Source organism: Sminthopsis crassicaudata, chromosome 3 (assembly GCF_048593235.1).
Source record: "Sminthopsis crassicaudata isolate SCR6 chromosome 3, ASM4859323v1, whole genome shotgun sequence".
Lineage (NCBI taxonomy): Eukaryota > Metazoa > Chordata > Mammalia > Dasyuromorphia > Dasyuridae > Sminthopsis > Sminthopsis crassicaudata.
The window spans coordinates 513120252-513136834 of record NC_133619.1 but is presented as its reverse complement, the minus strand read 5'-3'; the positions used below and the strand labels follow the sequence as shown (position 1 = coordinate 513136834).

Genomic DNA, 16583 nt, shown 5'->3' with positions numbered 1-16583 from the left:
AGCATTGGAGCTGAGCCCTGGGCTTTCTTCCCATTCAGGGAGTACTTTCTCATTAAAGATCAAGTGCTTCCAGGAAGCAATTTCATCCCCCTTCTTCTCCCTTCCTTCTTTTCTTCTTTCCCTTCCCTTCCTTTCCCTATTTTCCTCTCTTCTCCTTTCCTTCCTTCTTTCCTCTTCTCTAATTTCTTCTCCTCTCCCATCTCCTCTCTTCCCAACTCCTTCTATGTCTTTACTCTTCTCTTCCATCTATCTTTTCCTTCCTTTTATTTCTTTTTAAAATTAAGCATTTATTAAATGTTTACTATGTTCTTCGTGCTATGCTGAGGACTTTAAAAATATTACTTCTCTTGATTTGCAACTTTGTTTCACTTTACTTCACATTACTTCACTTTACTACAACTCTAGGAAGTGGGTGCTATTGTTATTTACAACTGAGGAAACTCAGGTAGACTTGGTTGAAGTAACTTACTCAGGGTCACACAGCTAGTATGTATTCGAGGTTGGATTTGAACTCAGGATTTCCTGACTCTAAGTCCAGGGCTCTATCCTCCCTAGAGCTGCCTTCTCCTTTCCTTTCTTCCTCTTCTCTCCTTCCTCCTTTCTTTTTCCCTTCCCCCCATCCTTCCCCTCCTTTCTCCTCACCTCCCACTCTTACTCTTCTCCCACTCTTCCCCTCCTCATCCCTCTTTCTTTCCCCCTTTCTTCTTTCTCGCCCACTCTCCCTTCCCACTTATTTCTCTTACTCTAAAGCTTAGGAATTCATAGAATGTCAGAGCTGAAAGAGCCCCACAGAGATATAATACTCAGCATTTCTATAGCTCTTTCAGGTTCTCAAAATGATTTCATATTAGGTATATTCATTCCATCTTTACACCAATCCTGTGAGTCAGGTGCCAGAAAATTACCAGCATTTATGTAGCACAGTTTAAGGTTTGCAAAGTGCTTTACCAATACTGTCTGATTTTAAGTTCACAATAATCGTGAGAGGTGTGTGTGTGCTATCATTATCCCTATTTTACAGATTATGAAACTGAGGCAGAGAATTATTAACTGACTTACTCAGAGTCACACAGTTAGTGATTAAAGTAGGATTTGAATTCAGATCTTCCTGGCTCCTGGCCCAGAGATCTCTGATCTGATTCAATTTATTTTTTTTTAAGTGTCATAACTTGAAACACATAATTTTGTGATAAAGAAAGGTGAGAGTAAAGACTAAGACCTAAGTTATCACAATTCCCGGTCAGATACTTCTGTCTGTTACATTGAGCTCCTGAGCAGATGCTTCTTATGGGCAATGAGGTAAAAAAAAAATAATAATAATTTTTAAAAAGTGAAAGACTTACCCTTCTACCCTTGCTTTCCCCTTTATTTGGATCCACAGTCATCCCTGTCCCATATGGCTCTCACCAATCAGCTTCAAAAACATTCAGGAGCTCACTGTGGCTTTTTCTTGTTCAGGCATGGCTGATTCTTTGTGATCTCATTTGGAGTTTTCTTGGCAGAGATACTGAAATGGTTTGCCATTTCCTTCTTCAGCTCATTTTTACAGATGAAGAGACTGAGGCAAAACAGGGTAAAGTGATTCATCAGCTAGAGTCAAATAGCTATTAAGTATCCAAGGCAAGATTTGAACCTTAGAAAGGTTCAAAGAAAAGACAGATGAATCTTTCTGACTTGAGGCTTAGCACTCTGTCCACTGAGCCACTTGAAGTTCAAATTATTCTGGGCATTCTAAGCCCTCTACCCTACCTTTCCCGATTCATTTTATAGAACTTTCCCACAAACTACTCCAACCACATTAGACAGTTTAATCCTTGTTGCTTCCAATACCATACAGATATTGGATTGGGAGCTCCCTGAAGGAAGGATTTTTGTCCCTTTTTTATATATTCCTATTTGCTTAAGCACAGTATCTGGCACATAGTAAATGCTTGATGTCTGTTGACTAAATGATAACTCACATTGCTCTCTTTTTTCAAAATATCTTCTATTCTTTGGTTTCTAACTTCATCTACTTAATTCCTGCCTATCTTTTCATCTTTAACTTTTTATTCATGAAACATCCTCTCATTATTCTAGATGGCAACACCCTCCCTCCGTGGACCTTGGGCTGCATTTTACATTTCTCTGAAACATTTTTCAAGTGATGTGTATTATCCTTTTCCAAGTTGTCTTATCCCAACTACTGTATTAGGAGTTCCTTGAGGGAAGAATTCATTCCTTATCTATACGATGTATGCCCCAAATTTTGACCCTTTTTGTCTTTCTTCCCTATTCCCTTTTGCACACTCTGGGTTGAGGATAGGATATACAGCATCCGATTTAATTTCTCACTGAACATCTATTTCCTCCTTCTGCCCAGGTGGTTTTTAGCAAAGGCCTAGATCACTTCTGTTGAACTCAACAATGAGTTACCTCAACGATTCCCACCTGGCAGACCCTGTAATCATCTCTGTCTTGTCTCTTCTGATCAGTGCAGTAATTAGTCCCTCCATGGCAAGTTCAGTGTGTGTGTATAGATTTGGAGGAGGAGCTCAGGGGACAGTCAGCCCTATCCTGAGTGCAGCCTCCCCTTATTTTGGGAAATGAGGCTGTATGTTCCCCAGATAAGCTCGATCCCTAGCTGGGAACCAAAGGCATGGCTTTAGTTTCAGGATACCCTTGATTGTCATAACCAAACCAGACCTGTGAAGTACTTTGAAGTAATACCAAGGGGCCCCAAGCAAGGAGAGGCCAGTTACCCCAACCCCCCCCAACAGAATAATTCAAAATTTGTCATGGTTTTGCCTTTAGTTTTTTTAATTGCTTTATACATTCTTTTTCAATGTGATTAGATTGTTACTATTACATCCCTTTCCACACATACATTTGAATTCTTTTTTTTTCTGTTGTTCCTTTGAATAAAATGTAATTTTCTTACAGTCCCATCCCCTCGAGGGTCCATGATTTCTCAGTACTATGTGAGGCCTACAGTGGTGAAGCCAATTCCCTAAGGTCAAATGGCAAATCTTGCAAAGTCTTATTAGAACTCAAATTCTTGGACCCCTACCTAGTCCAGTGTCTCACTCACCTTTTTCCCTCACAATTCCTCCCCAATCTTATCCCAGAAAGGGAGGACCTTACTCCCACTTCTCTCACCCCCTTTCCACTCTTTTCGTCTGCCAGGCCCCCTCTTCTTCCAGGTTGTGTCCCGCACACCAGTCCTGCCTGGGACGTTATCGAGCTTTGGGGTGCAGACCGGAAAGCGTGCTCAGAGAAGTGGGAGAATTACCTAGGGCGCTCCCGGCTCGGTGGGGCCAAAGGAGGGCGGGGAGGGAGGTGGCCAGGGCGGGAAGAAACTCCGCGCTCGGTCCCCGCCCCCGGCCCGGCCTCCGCCCTCCTCCGCCGGCCAGGCCTGCAATTGGCCGAGGGGAGGGCAGGGCCGGCGAGTTTGGGCACCGGCCAGGACGGTCGGGTCTCAGATTCTCCAGCGCCCAGTCGCGACCCCTGCCTCCGGTTGTCCTGGCTGGCGAGCGAGGGACGGAAGAGCTTGATCACACCTTCCTCCCGAAATCCCAGGTGTACACACAACAGACCTCTCCGCGGGCGCAGCGTGCAGCCGCCTGTCCGCCCGAGTCACAGCCCGCGCACACAAGTACGGACATCCTTGTGCACACTCATGTACACCTGTGTACACAGTCCGCCCCCCAGGTGCACACCGCCCCCGTGCACAGACTCACGCACACACAGACACGCGGACACGGCGCGCGCGCGCACACACACACACCCAGACCCAGACACGCACACCCACGCACCCACGCATGCACGCTTCCTGCCTGCCGGCCCCGGGCGGCTCCGAGCCCGAGCCGAAGCTGGGTCTGTGGCGGGGCAGGGCCCCGGGTGCTGGGCGAGGGAGGGGAGCAGGCGGGGGCGGGGCAGGGACGGAGGCGGGGGCGGAGGAGGAAGCGGAGGAGGAGGAGGAGGAGAAGAAGAAGTAGGAGGAGGAGAGCGAGAACAGCCAGTGGCTCCTCCCGGTGCCCGCGCGGGGATTTTCCAGCCGTGGCTCTGACGCCGCCGCTGCCGGGATCATGGGCGACCGAGGGACGCGGTGAGTGTGCCGCGGCTGACGCGGGGGCCTGCGCTAGCCCAGAGTGGCACTGCGGGGGGCGCGGGGGCGTCGGGCCGGGCGGGGGCAGCTGGGCAGCGGACGGGGAGGAGGCGCCCGGCCCTTCCTGGGGATTTCTGGATGCTGCCGGAGGAGCCCGGAGATCGCCGCGGGCTGCGGCTCGGGCTCCGGGCCGTCGGATCAGCTCCGTTACTGGTGGAATGGAATTGGGGGAGGGGGCACACATTCCTCCTTACACCTCCCGAGCCGCGCATTGATTAACGCTCGCCCCTCATCACTCACTGACGTGCACACCGCATTCACTGTATCCCACCCTGCTCCCCCGCGCGGCTCTCCGACTTCTCCGCGGCTCGCATCTGCCCAGGTTCTCCCCCTCCCCCAGACCTCCTCCCGCATATGTAGCCCTTTCGGGGCCGTGGATTGTTGGCTAGATGACTAATTGGGTGGAAAGGTCCCATTCTGACTCAATTTCGTCTTCTCCCCCCACTCCCTAGGAGGGAAGCCCCAAGCAAGTGGGTGTCGCAGAGTGACAGTCCCCGATGCACCCCCTTCCCCCGCCGAGACTGCCAGTGTGTGCGGGGCTGGCCGCTTCCACTGCAGCCTCCCAGTCCCCCTTCTTCCTCGATGTCGCCGGGGTGCCCTTTCCCTCTGGAGGCCCGGAAAAGGGCAGGGCTTGGGGCTCAGCGGGGTAACTCGATGTAGGGGGGGGTCAGGCTTTCGGGACTGGACTTGCTGTCAGTGGAATTGGAACTGGCCTACCAGGAACTACCTGTTTGACCTTGGACAAGACGCCTGACATATGGTCGGTCTTCAGTGTCCTCTTACGTTAAACGAGAGGCTTCGTTCCAGGTAATCTCCAAGGTCTCTTCCAGTTCAAAACATAATGGTTCTATTACCCACCCCCTTTCCCCTCCACGGAGACAGTGGGGGGGGGGGGGACATTATTGATGGGAACGGGCTAGAAAGTCTGGAACGAGGCTGGGCTCTGAGCTTTCCCGTTCTGTACTGCCTTCTCTCCTTTTTAATAGGAACAATAGTCACATTTTAATAGCGCTTTAATATTTCTAAAGTATTTTCTTGAAAACACACCTTTAAGGTAGCAGTAGTATTGTAGGATTTAGAGCTGCCTTGGAAATTATCTAGTTCAACCCCGTCATTTTATAGACCAGAATGGGGGTCAAGTGATTTATCTTCCATCTTATTAAGAGCAAATAAACAGACAAACCAAGGTCCACTCTCTTACCATCCATATTTTAAGGTGGAGAACCTGAGGCCGAAAGGGTAAAAATGACTTTGTTTAAAGTCTGAGTTTAGAGTTTAGAGTCGATTTGCACCCAAGTTTTGCCTGCAAGCAGAGGGACCTTTCTAAGTATATTGTATTTCTCTGTTCCCCTTTATACACCTGACACCTACCTCTCTCCATGGTCTTTCAAAGGCCTTTTTCTTGACCTCAGTCTCTTAACCCCCTCATCCTCATAAGATCTCATTGGTCTTTCTCTTCTTATTCTCCCTTTTTTTCTTCTTTTCAGTTCCTTCAACAAAACATTGCCTGAGTTCTAGACTTTTCAGGGCCTTGTAATGGAAATTAGAGGTTGCATAGAGAGAAGGGATTGTCTAGGGGCCAAAGATAGAGGAGATCAGATTCCTGCTCTTCACTGAACTCACAGTGACAGTGGTGGGGGCCTGATATCTAAATGATGACTTGTAGCAACAGCTGCAGTAAACTCTAAAATTCCAGGGTCCCTAATTCCCTATCAGGAGCTCCTTGAGGACAAAATGATTTTCCTTATCACAATAAAACATTTTAATTTTAAATACCATAAATATTGATAGATATGACTCCTATGAAAGCTTTGTGAGAAGGGTCTTCAACAATCTTTATGAGTATTAAAGGGGTCTTGAGACCAAAAAATTTGAGAACTTCGGATATAAAGCTCCTTTGTGAGTATCTTGTGTTTTTGTTACTAATTGTTACTAATACTTATTTGTTGATTATTAATAGTTAATTAGTTTGGATTGTTCTGGCATTGGGGAAAGAGTGCTGGTTTTGGAGTCAGGTAGATCTGAATTCAAATTCCAGTTCTAATACTTATTAATTGTGTGACCATGGGCAAGTTTCTATCTCTGAAATGTCTGAATTTTAATCTGTAAAAGGGAGATAATATCTATAGATATGTGAACTGTGATGCTTAGGGCTGGCATTTTTTCAAGCACTTTAACTCTTATTGGAGGATTTTCTTAACCATTTTGGAAGCAGGTAAGGAAAAATTATTATTCCTATTTTACAGATGGGGCAAATAAAGCTCTGAGCAGGAGAAATAAGTTGCTCAGGATAACAGATAAGAGAGCAGGAGGATCCCTGTCTTCTGATTTCAAATCCTGAGCTCTTTTTACCACTGTTGAACTGTAACCCAAAGGGCTTTGCAGTTGACAAACATCCCTTCATCCATTAGTGCTCACATTTTTCTGGTATTTCTTGGCAGCAGGCAAGTTGGTATGGCATTGCATAATGTAAGCTTGCTATAGTTCTGAGAAGCCCTATCCTTTTTGTATTTTGCTGGCTGTAGTCTGGTAGGGTAATAGATTTAGAACCACAAGTGATCATTTCCAACTTCATTTACAGAGGAATAAATTGAGATCTGGAAAAATTGAGTAATATGACCTTTGAGTAACAGTCAAATTGAGTAACAGGACCTTATGTCCTTTTAGCAAGACTAGGATTTGAATTCAGGTCCTTTGACCCCAAAGCCAGGATTTTCCATGCTTCCCATTTTGTCAAATCTGTTCTAGTCTTCCATTTTAAAAATGAAGAAACTGAGACTTGAAGAGGAGACATGATTAGCCCAATGTTTCTCAGCTAGGCAAAGACTAGAAGTGAGGTTTCCTGATTCCCTTGCCCAGGCTCCTCCCTCTGCATTGTGCTATCTCAGACCCTAGTACTCACCATTTCTGAATTCATGGTCTTTGGAATTGAGGAACTAGATTTTTAAAAATGTGGTCTAGTAGAAAGTGCCTGTATTAGGAGCAAAGTTATCTGGGTTTTAGTCCTGGCTTTCAACAAGATATTTCCTCTCCTCAGTCACTCAATCAGTCAGATAGCAATTTATTAAAGGCCCACTATGTTCCCAGCATTGTGATGAATTCTGAGGATGCCCAAAATAAAGGGGTGAAAAAACTCAACCCAATTCTTGCTCTTAAGGAACTCACAGCTCAATGATGGAGACAACATACAAACAACCACATACAAGCAAGATATATTAAGATTAAATTAGACATAATCATCTGAGGGAAGAGACTAAGATGAAGGAGGCCTGGGGAAGATTTCTTGTAGAAGATGAGAAGTTAGCTGTACCTTGAAGGAAGCTGAGCAAGGAGAGAGTGACAGGCCTGGTCAACCTTTCAGCCTCTGTTTCCCTACTCAAATGAGACTATGTTAAAGTGTCCTAGATAGATACCAATCTGTTATAAGCCTGATGCTCTTTCTGCCAAGGGAAAGGCCAGAGACCTTGGTGTTTGCCACTATTCAACTCAATTTAGTACAGTTTTTTTTAAATTCACTAATCTTGTACCAGGCAATGGGCTAGGTGGTGGAGATAACAAGGAAAAAGACAAAAATGAAATAATCTCTGCTAGGAGAAGACAATATGTACACAAATAAATATAAAATATATGTGCAATAATCTCGGGAAGGGAGAGGCTAGGCCTAGCACTAAGAAGTGGGCCTTATGTAGGAAGGGGCCTCTGGACTGGGCTTTGAAGGGAGTTAGGGACTGTGGCTAGCCCAATAGCTCAAATGCCAAGCCTGGAGTCAGGAATACTCATCTTCCAGAGTCCAAATCTGGCCTTCAAATCTGTGTAACCTTGAACAAGTCACTTTACCCTGTTTCTCTTAGTTTCCTCATCTCTTAAAATGAGCTGGAAAGGGAAGTAGCAAACCACCAGCTCTAGAGTCAGGAGGACCTGACTGCATATCTGATCTCAGATCCTTACTAGCTGTGTGATCCTGGGTAGTAGCTCAATTCAGATTGCCTCCCTCTAGCTTCCTTCAAAAAGGAACCCCTTGTTCTTGAAGTCACATGATTGAGACATCTGAATGGCAATAAACAGGGACCACAAGAGGCAGAAGTGAGGAATGAAAATATTTTAGGCAAGGGGAATAATGTGGACAGCCCAGAGGTGGGAGAATGCCATGTATGGGAAGCAAATAATCCCTTTCAGCAGAAATGTACACTATGTGGTCATATCAACAACAATTAATGTTAACAAGCATTTATTAAGTGCCTTCTTTGTGATAGATACTGTCCAAGGCACTGGAGATACAAAAAAGCATAGGACAAATCTTGCTTTCTAAGAGCTAATGGGGGAAAAAACAACATACAAATAACGATGTACAAACAAGATATAGACAGGATCACTTAGAAATAATAAGCACTCAATCTAGAAAGAAAGGTTGGAGTCAGATTGTGAAGGATCTGAAATGTCAAGTAATGGTTTTGTATTTTATCCCAGAGGCAAGAAGCCATGGGAGACACTTGAGGGAGTATATGTTTAAATTTTTGCTTTTGGAATGTTGATTTGGCAGCAGTCAGGAAGTGATATAGAAAAGGGAATAGACAGTCAATAGGAACACCTGTTGAATGACTTTCTGTAGTCCAGGGAGGAGGTGATGAGGGCCTGAAATAGAGTGGCAGCTGTGTGAGTCCAGAGAACAGGACACATGGGGAAGATATTGAGAGGATGTGATTTGGCAGAAAGAGAGGGAGAGTGCCCTAGGTAGAAGTGGGGAAGTTGGGGTTGGGGAGAGTTTTGGGAGAAAAATGATCAGTTCTGTTTTGGACATATTGAGGTGGGACATAGCAATGAGACATCCAGGTGGAAGATATACAGAAAGCAGTGGGTGAGGTGGGATTGATGTTCAGGAGTAAAATGAGGATCAGAACTGTGGTTCTGGACAGGTCAGTTGTATTGGGATGATCACTGAACCCAGGGATCCTTGAGGTCACTAGGAAATAGAGGATATATATCTAGAGAAGAGGCCTTGGGACAGAAAAGTTATGCCTCTAAGAGGGGATTGTTATTCTGACTAAGTCTAAGAAGAGAGTTGTGAACACAGAGATAGCTCATGTAGAGAGGAGGTGCTTTCTAACTCGGGCACCTAGTTGAGTCCCTCTTAACTACCAAGAGGTCTGAGGGGTTCAGTTACTAGAGAAAGATAGGGTGAACTAAGACTTGTTGACTAAGGAGAACTCAACACATATATCTGGGCCATATTTGTGAAATTCCAGCAAACAAAAATCCTCTATTGCTTTATTGTGTTGGAATCATTTTTAGATTATTCAATTCAACTAACATGTATTAAGTACTTACTGTATGCAAGGTACTGTGCTAGATGTTAGAGACCAAGTCAGAATATGAAATAGTCCTTGGTCCTAAGGAGCTTATATTCTATTGAAATCCTCTATTCTTTTACTTTCCCCTCCCTTTCCTCCCTTCCTTCCCTTCCTTCCCTTCCTTCCCTTCCTTCCCTTCCTTCCCTTCCTTCCCTTCCTTCCCTTCCTTCCCTTCCTTCCCTTCCTTCCCTTCCTTCCCTTCCTTCCCTTCCTTCCCTTCCTTCCCTTCCTTCCCTTCCTTCCCTTCCTTCCCTTCCTTCCCTTCCTTCCCTTCCTTCTCTTTCTTCCCTTTCTTCCCTTTCTTCCCTTTCTTCCCTTTCTTCCCTTTCTTCCCTTTCTTCCCTTTCTTCCCTTTCTTCCCTCCCTCTCCTCCCTCTCCTCCCTTCCCTCCCTCTCCTCCCTTCCCTCCCTCTCCTCCCTTCCCTCCCTCTCCTCCCTTCCCTCCCTCTCCTCCCTTCCCTCCCTCTCCTCCCTTCCCTCCCTCTCCTTCCTTCCCTCCCTCTCCTCCCTTCCCTCCCTTTCCTCCCTTCCTTCCCTTCTCTTCCCTCCCTTTCTTCCCTCCTTTCCCTCCCTTCTCTCCCTTTCCTCTCTTCCTTCCCTTCTCTTCCCTCCCTTCCTTCCCTCTCTCCCTTCCCTCCCTTCTTTCCCTCCTTCATACTTAAAGATAATCTAAACCCATCTCCTCATTTTATAGAGGGAGACAACTGAGGCTTATAAAGGGTGCATATCATTGGCAAGGGGGTGCAGATTTGATATTTTCCAGTTGCTTTTTGCCCAACCTTGTTTTGGGTGCTAGAGAGAGGACAGAGACGGTGACTATACTCCATCACATCAAGGCTTGGTAAAAAAAAAAAGCCATAGCCTTAGAATCAGAAGGGTTTGTGATCTTGATACTCGGTTTCTTTTCCTCCCCCTCATTTAATATTATTTTATTTTTCCAATTACAAGTAAGGATAGTTTTCAACATTCATTTTTGTAAGATTGAGTTCTATGTTTTTCTCCCTCCATCTTTTCTTTCCCCATTTCCCAAGACAGCAAGCAATCTGATATGTTTTACATGTATAATCATGTTAAATGCATTTACACATTAGTTATGTTGTGAAAGAAGAATCGGGACAAAAAGAGAAATTGTGAGAGAGAAAAAATAACAACAAAAACCAAAAAGAAAATAGCATGCTGTGATCTGCATTTGGAAGCTATAGTTCTCCCTCTAGATGTTGTCAGCATTTTTCATCATGAGTCTTCTGGAATTGTCTTGGATCATTGTGTTGCTGAGGAGGGCGACTCTGTCATAATCGTTGCATAATGTTGCTATTACTGTGTACAATGTTCTCCTGGTGCTGCTACTTTGCTCAGCATCAGTTCATGTAGGAGACTCAGTTTCTTTCTCTCTAAAAAGCGGGTGACTGGACCCCCTACCTTGCTTAGTTGTTATGAGTTCTTTGCAAATCTCAGGTGTTGTGGGAATATAAGCTACTTTTATTGGAGAGGGCCATTTTATGGAGCACTTTCAAATTCATTGGCAGTGAACCTCAAGTCAACCCATGGAGATCTTGAGGCAGGACAGTGATTAATCTCCTTATTTTATAGAAGATGAAGCTGAGAGAGAACCCAATGAGAGAGTGACTTGTCCAGGTCACATACTTTGTTAGTGGCAGATTCAGTACTAGGGCCTAGATCTCTTGACCCCTGGAGCCAGCAACTCTTTCCATTACACCCTAAGTTCCTAGGATTGCTCACACTTTTCTCAAAACTTATGTCCTGGGACTGCCTATAGTATATGTGTTGCCTTTGACCCATGGTTTCCCCAATCTTGGGAAGGAAAAATGGCTTTGTTCTATGATGTATTGAATTAAATTTAGGCTATAGGAGGAACTTCTGTGGCTTTTAGAGTAAAGTGACCTAAGTAAATGTTGGGGAATTTCTTATAGAATAGGAAAGACATCTGTGCGCCAGTAGCCCCAGCTGGAGAATGGATCAGTAAGGAGTGGGGAGGGTGGGGGTTTCTTCTGCTGCTGATTTTGCTGACATTTTCTGGAGGATCTTCATTGCTAAAAGTTACTAGCCCAGGATGCAATGCTCCAGGAACCTTGGCTGCTGCTCTCTCCCTTGGCACTAGAGTCCTGTGTGACCTGGCTTGGCCAGGATCATGGGGAAGTCCTGTGGTTTTGGCTGGAGCACATCCCAGGGATGGACAGTGTTGAAGCTCAGAAGCAAAACTAATTTTGTCTGCCTCCATCTTGGGCCAACCAACTTTGGTGCATGACTCCCTACCTCTTCTTTGTTGAATTCTCTTTAGAGTGTCAGAGCTGGAAAGGATCTTCCATGGAGAATGTTATACTGGAAGTGGCTTTGGAATACAGAATATTGGAGTTGGAAGAGAACCTAGATCAGAGAATGTCAGAGCTAGGAGAGACTTTAGGATACAATGTCAGAGTTGGAAGGGAACTTATAACACTGAATGTCAAGTGGGAGGGACCTTAGAACATAAAATGCTAGACCTAGGAGGGGCCTTAGAACCTAGAACTGAAAGAGATCATAGAACATAAAATGTCAGAGCTGGAAAGAATCTTGCAAATTAGATTTTTTAACTTATTGGAGCCTAGAATGTTCATAAAAGGAAAGTGATTGCATCAAGATCACACAGTATGACAATGGCAAGATTCCTAGGTAAGTGCTGTTCCCACTGCACCATATTTTCTCTACTACTTATCAAACTTCTCCATCATTTTCTTTCTCTTGGCCTTTGTCTTCTGGGGTGGAAGCCTGGAGATGGCAGGGTCTATAGTTCTATTATCTAATTAGATTGTCTAGGTGGTGCAGTGGAGAGAGCATCAGGTTTGGAGCCAGGGAGACTCATTTTCCCCAGTTCAAATTTGGTCTCAGACACTTACAAGCTGTGTGATCCTGGGCAAGTCACTTAACTTTGCCAAAAAAAAAAAAAAAACCCAAATAGGGTTATAAAGAGTCAGACATGATTGAAAATGACTGAATAGCAACAGTAATCTAATTAGGTATATAAGACACATCCACACACATCTTAAACAATCAGAAAATGAGACACAGCTTATATACATTAGCAACTTTAGATACCAGTAAGATGAAGTATTAAATTGATGAGTGCAGGCACCTGAAGAATAAATAAAATAAATAATGAACACCTGTCAGTTAATAAACATTTATTGAGTGCTTACTATGTTCTAGACACTATGCTAAATACGGAATAAATTAATATCTAATAGGAGAGGCTGCATGACAACTCTTAGGTCAAATCATTTCAACCCCTCTGAACCTGAGTTTTTTAATTCAGGGAAAATAATGACTGCAGTGTCTACTTCTGAGGGTTGTAGTGAGACCCAAAGGAACTAATATGTAGAAATATATAGAAACTCTTTCAAAATATCAGCTATTAATGAGGGGCTAATTGTCTAAAGCTTTTTTTTTTTGACTGAGGCAATTAGGATTAAGTGACTTGCCAAGGGTCACACAGCTAGGACGTGTTAAGTGTCTGAGGTCAGATTTGAACTTAGGTGCTCCTGACTTCAGGGCTGGTGCTACTTAGCTGTCTCAATTGTCTAAGTTCTTTAGGAGCCCAGAGGAGGAGCTCAAATTGGTGAGGGATGAAAGTCAATAGTCAGGCCTTCTGGAGGAATCCCTGACTAGGGTTTAAAGGATAGGCAGGATTTGCATCAGTAGGGAAAACAACATGGAATAAGTTCTTGAGATTGGGATGGGCTTCGTGGGAAACTTTAGTGGGGAATGAGATAAAAAAATACAATAATTCAATTTGGGTATTGGAAGGGACCGTACTGATCATTTAGTCCAAAGTTCTCACTTTACAGATGAAGAAACTGAGTCTCAGATTGATTAAGTTAACTTGTAAGACTGAGTTTTCATTAGACTAGTAAGTGCCAATTTTTTTTATACTACAGCTAATATAGTATGTATCAGTAAGTGAATTTTAGAAGAAGAATCTGAGTGTGAGTGGGGGCTATGGGAAATAAGGATTGAAGAGGTCTGTGATGGTCAGATCATGGAGAGTTGGCCAATCCCAGTCCCCCTTTAACTTCCTTCAGGATTAAAGCAAGATATTTTATTAGGGAAGAGATTAGGGAGGGGCAGAGGGAGGGAGAAAAATTGGAACTCAAAAAAATTGTAATGAATGTTAAATAAGTCAGTGAGGCAAGGCAATTTCAATAGACTTGGGATGAAAAATGCCATCTGCAACCAGAGAGAGAACTGTGAAGACTGAATATGGATTGAAGCATAGTATTTTCACTTGTTTGTTTATTTTTTCTTTTTCACATTTTTTCCTCTTTGGGTCTGATTTTTCTTGCATAACATGACAAATATGTAAATATGTTTAAAAGAATTGCACATATTTAACACATATCAGATTACTCGCTGTCTTGGGGAGGAGGAGAGAGAAATTTGGAACATAAAAACCTACAAAAATGAATGTTGGAAACTATATGTACTTGGGAAAAATCATTGAAAACTAAAAAAATGAATGTTTAAAATTATCTTTACATTCCAATTTTTCTTTTCCTTTTCCTTTTACTATTCCAATTTTTTAAATTGGAAAAAAAACACTATTAAAAAGATCAAAGCAAGAAGCATAAAGATTAGACATAAGAAAGAACTTCCAAATTTTAAGTGTTAGAAAATAGAAGAATGGTTTGGTAGTGACCTGGATATAAAACCTCTTGAGGATGGGACTGTTTCTCCAACTCATTAGAATCATGAATTAGGCAGGCAGTAAGTGCATAAGACTTGCTAGGTGAATATATCAAGGAGCTATTCTTTTATCTTGTCCTGGATATCAGGCTAGGGTCATAACATTTGAGAGTAGATCTGGTAGAGTGGAAGATGCCCTGGATGTGGAATCAGAGAATGTGGATTTCAGTTCTAGTTGCACCACTTCTTTGCTTGACCTTAAAACCAGTCACGTAACATTTTTTTTGGCTTCAGTTCTTTATCTATAAAATGAGAGGCTTGGACTGGATGGTCTCTGAGGTCCTTTCCAATCTCAAATAAATCCCTGATCCTATGTTTTAGAGTTGGAAAAGGTCTTAGAAGTTATTAAGTCCATCCATCACATCTTACATAAAGAGCTACAGAGTTTTAAATGACATGGTCAAAGGTTTAGTCAAACCAGCAGGCTTTAATTAAGCACCTACTATGTGCTAGGCAGTGTTAGGTGCTGGAGATACTAAAAAAGGTAAAAAAAACAAATAATGTTCCCATTCTCCAGGAGCTTACAACTTAATGGGCAAGCAACATGAAAACATCTATGTGAAGTCATTTAACCCATTGCTTTGCCAAAAAAAAAAAAAAAAAAAAAAAAGGAAAGAAAACAACTATGTAGAAACTAGCTATAGACAGGATAATTGGAGGTGATCCCTGAGAGAAGGAAAGCACAAAGGTTAAGGAGGATTAGAAAGGCTTTTAGCAGAAGGCAGGATTTGAGATTTAAGGAAGTTAGTCACAGCTGAGAAGGAGAGAGGGGCAGCCCTCTGTGAAGACCCCCAGACTTAGGAGATATGATGTGCTGTTGAAGGAACATTGAGGAGACCAGTGTTATTGAATCACAGTGTATATATAGGAGAGTCAATTGTAAAAAGATTGGAAGGATGTGGAGTGGGGTAGGCTATGAAGGATTTAAAAAACAAAAAAGAATTTTGTATTTGGTTCTGGATAGGGAGGCACTGGAGTTAGAGTAGATAGTAAGTCATATAGTCTAGAGTGGAATCCTCTTCAAATCCAGTGTTCTTTCCTCTATCCTAACTTGCTCCTAATGAATTAAGATCACTCTATCAGTGAATGGAGAGACAAAAGGAAGAGGAACAATACATCGTTTCTGCCCTGGGGAACTTGCCATTTAGGTAGAGGTAAGATCTGTCTATCTTTTTCTCTCTCCCTCTTTTTTTCTTTCCCCCTCTCCCCTTCCCTTTCCTCCATTTTCCTTCTCTCCTTGGCCCCCATCTCTCTCTCTCCCCCCTGCTTTCTGCCTTTTCCCCTTCCTCCTCTCTTCCCTTTCCTCCTTTTTTCTCTCTGTTTTTTCTTTTTCCCTCTTTCTTTCATTCCCCCTCTCCCTCCCTTCTTCCCTCTCTCTCCTCCCTCCCATCCTTTCTTCTTCCCCCCTCCTCTTCCTTCCTTTTCCTTCTCCCTCTGTTTGTCTTTTTCTCCCCTCCTCTTTCACACACATCACCACACACTCCCACAACCCATATTGCGTAAGCAAGTCATCTCTGATCATAGACAATAAGCCAATGATGAAAACAACAATCATAGTAACTTCTCAGTTCTATATTGATTTCAAAGCATTTTCCTCACAAAAATCCTGTGAGGTAGGGGATACAAGCATTTTAATATCTACTTTTAGATGAAGTATCTGATTTGCCCCAATCAGAGGGATAGAGGACTCTATATTTCCTCTATCTTGTGTTGCCTTCTTTCAGGAGCCTGCCCTGGTAACATCTCTCTATCCCCCATTGGCCAGTTCTTCAGCTGGAATTACTTTGGCTCCATTCGCTTTCTCCAGACTTATTTTTCACTGTTTTTTCTCATACCCTTCCGTCTAAGCAAACTGGATGGCTTATTGTCTCTGAACTACCCTGGCCCTCTGAAATTTTCTTCTTGCCTTGGATGCCCTTTCTCTTTATTAAAATCTTGTACACAATGCTCCCTCCTCTAGGAAGCCTTTCCTGATTTCTGGAAGCTGGAAATGACCTTCCTTTCTCCCCTTGGAGTTCCCACAGCTGAGGGTACTCTTAGGGCTCAGAGTTCTGTGTATTTTGTTTTCAGGTGTTTGGGCCTATTTCTGACTCCCCCTTCTAGACTGGGAGTTCCTGAGGGCAGAAACTATATTATTTTCTTACCCAGCACAGGGCCTTGCAATCAATCAATCAGTTTATCATCTGGTATTTATTAAGTACTTACTATGTGCCAGGTGCTGAGGATAAAAAAAGGATTAAAAAAAAAAAAGACAAACTAGAGCAGTCCCCTTTCTTTGAGGAGTTTACATTCTGTTAGGAGAAGCAACAGGCACATCTACAAAATAGATACAAGGTGATTTTTGAGGGGGA

At 43.4% G+C, this 16583-nt stretch overlaps 1 protein-coding gene across 9 annotated transcripts in view; it reads left to right on the top strand.

Annotated features, from left to right (window-relative positions):
- Positions 1-3930: 3930 nt before the first annotated feature.
- Positions 3931-16583, top strand: part of ARRB1 (arrestin beta 1) — a 119228-nt gene continuing 106575 nt past the window's right edge. For 4 of the 9 annotated variants that reach the window (XM_074304088.1, XM_074304084.1, XM_074304089.1 and 1 more), the window contains exon 1: positions 3931-4087. In XM_074304088.1, the coding sequence (XP_074160189.1) occupies positions 4068-4087 (20 nt within the window). In that variant the 5' untranslated portion in view covers positions 3931-4067. Of the gene's footprint in view, positions 4088-4870; positions 4955-16583 lie in introns of those variants that run through there. The other 5 variants (XM_074304083.1, XM_074304078.1, XM_074304086.1 and 2 more) reach the window with 2 other exon arrangements.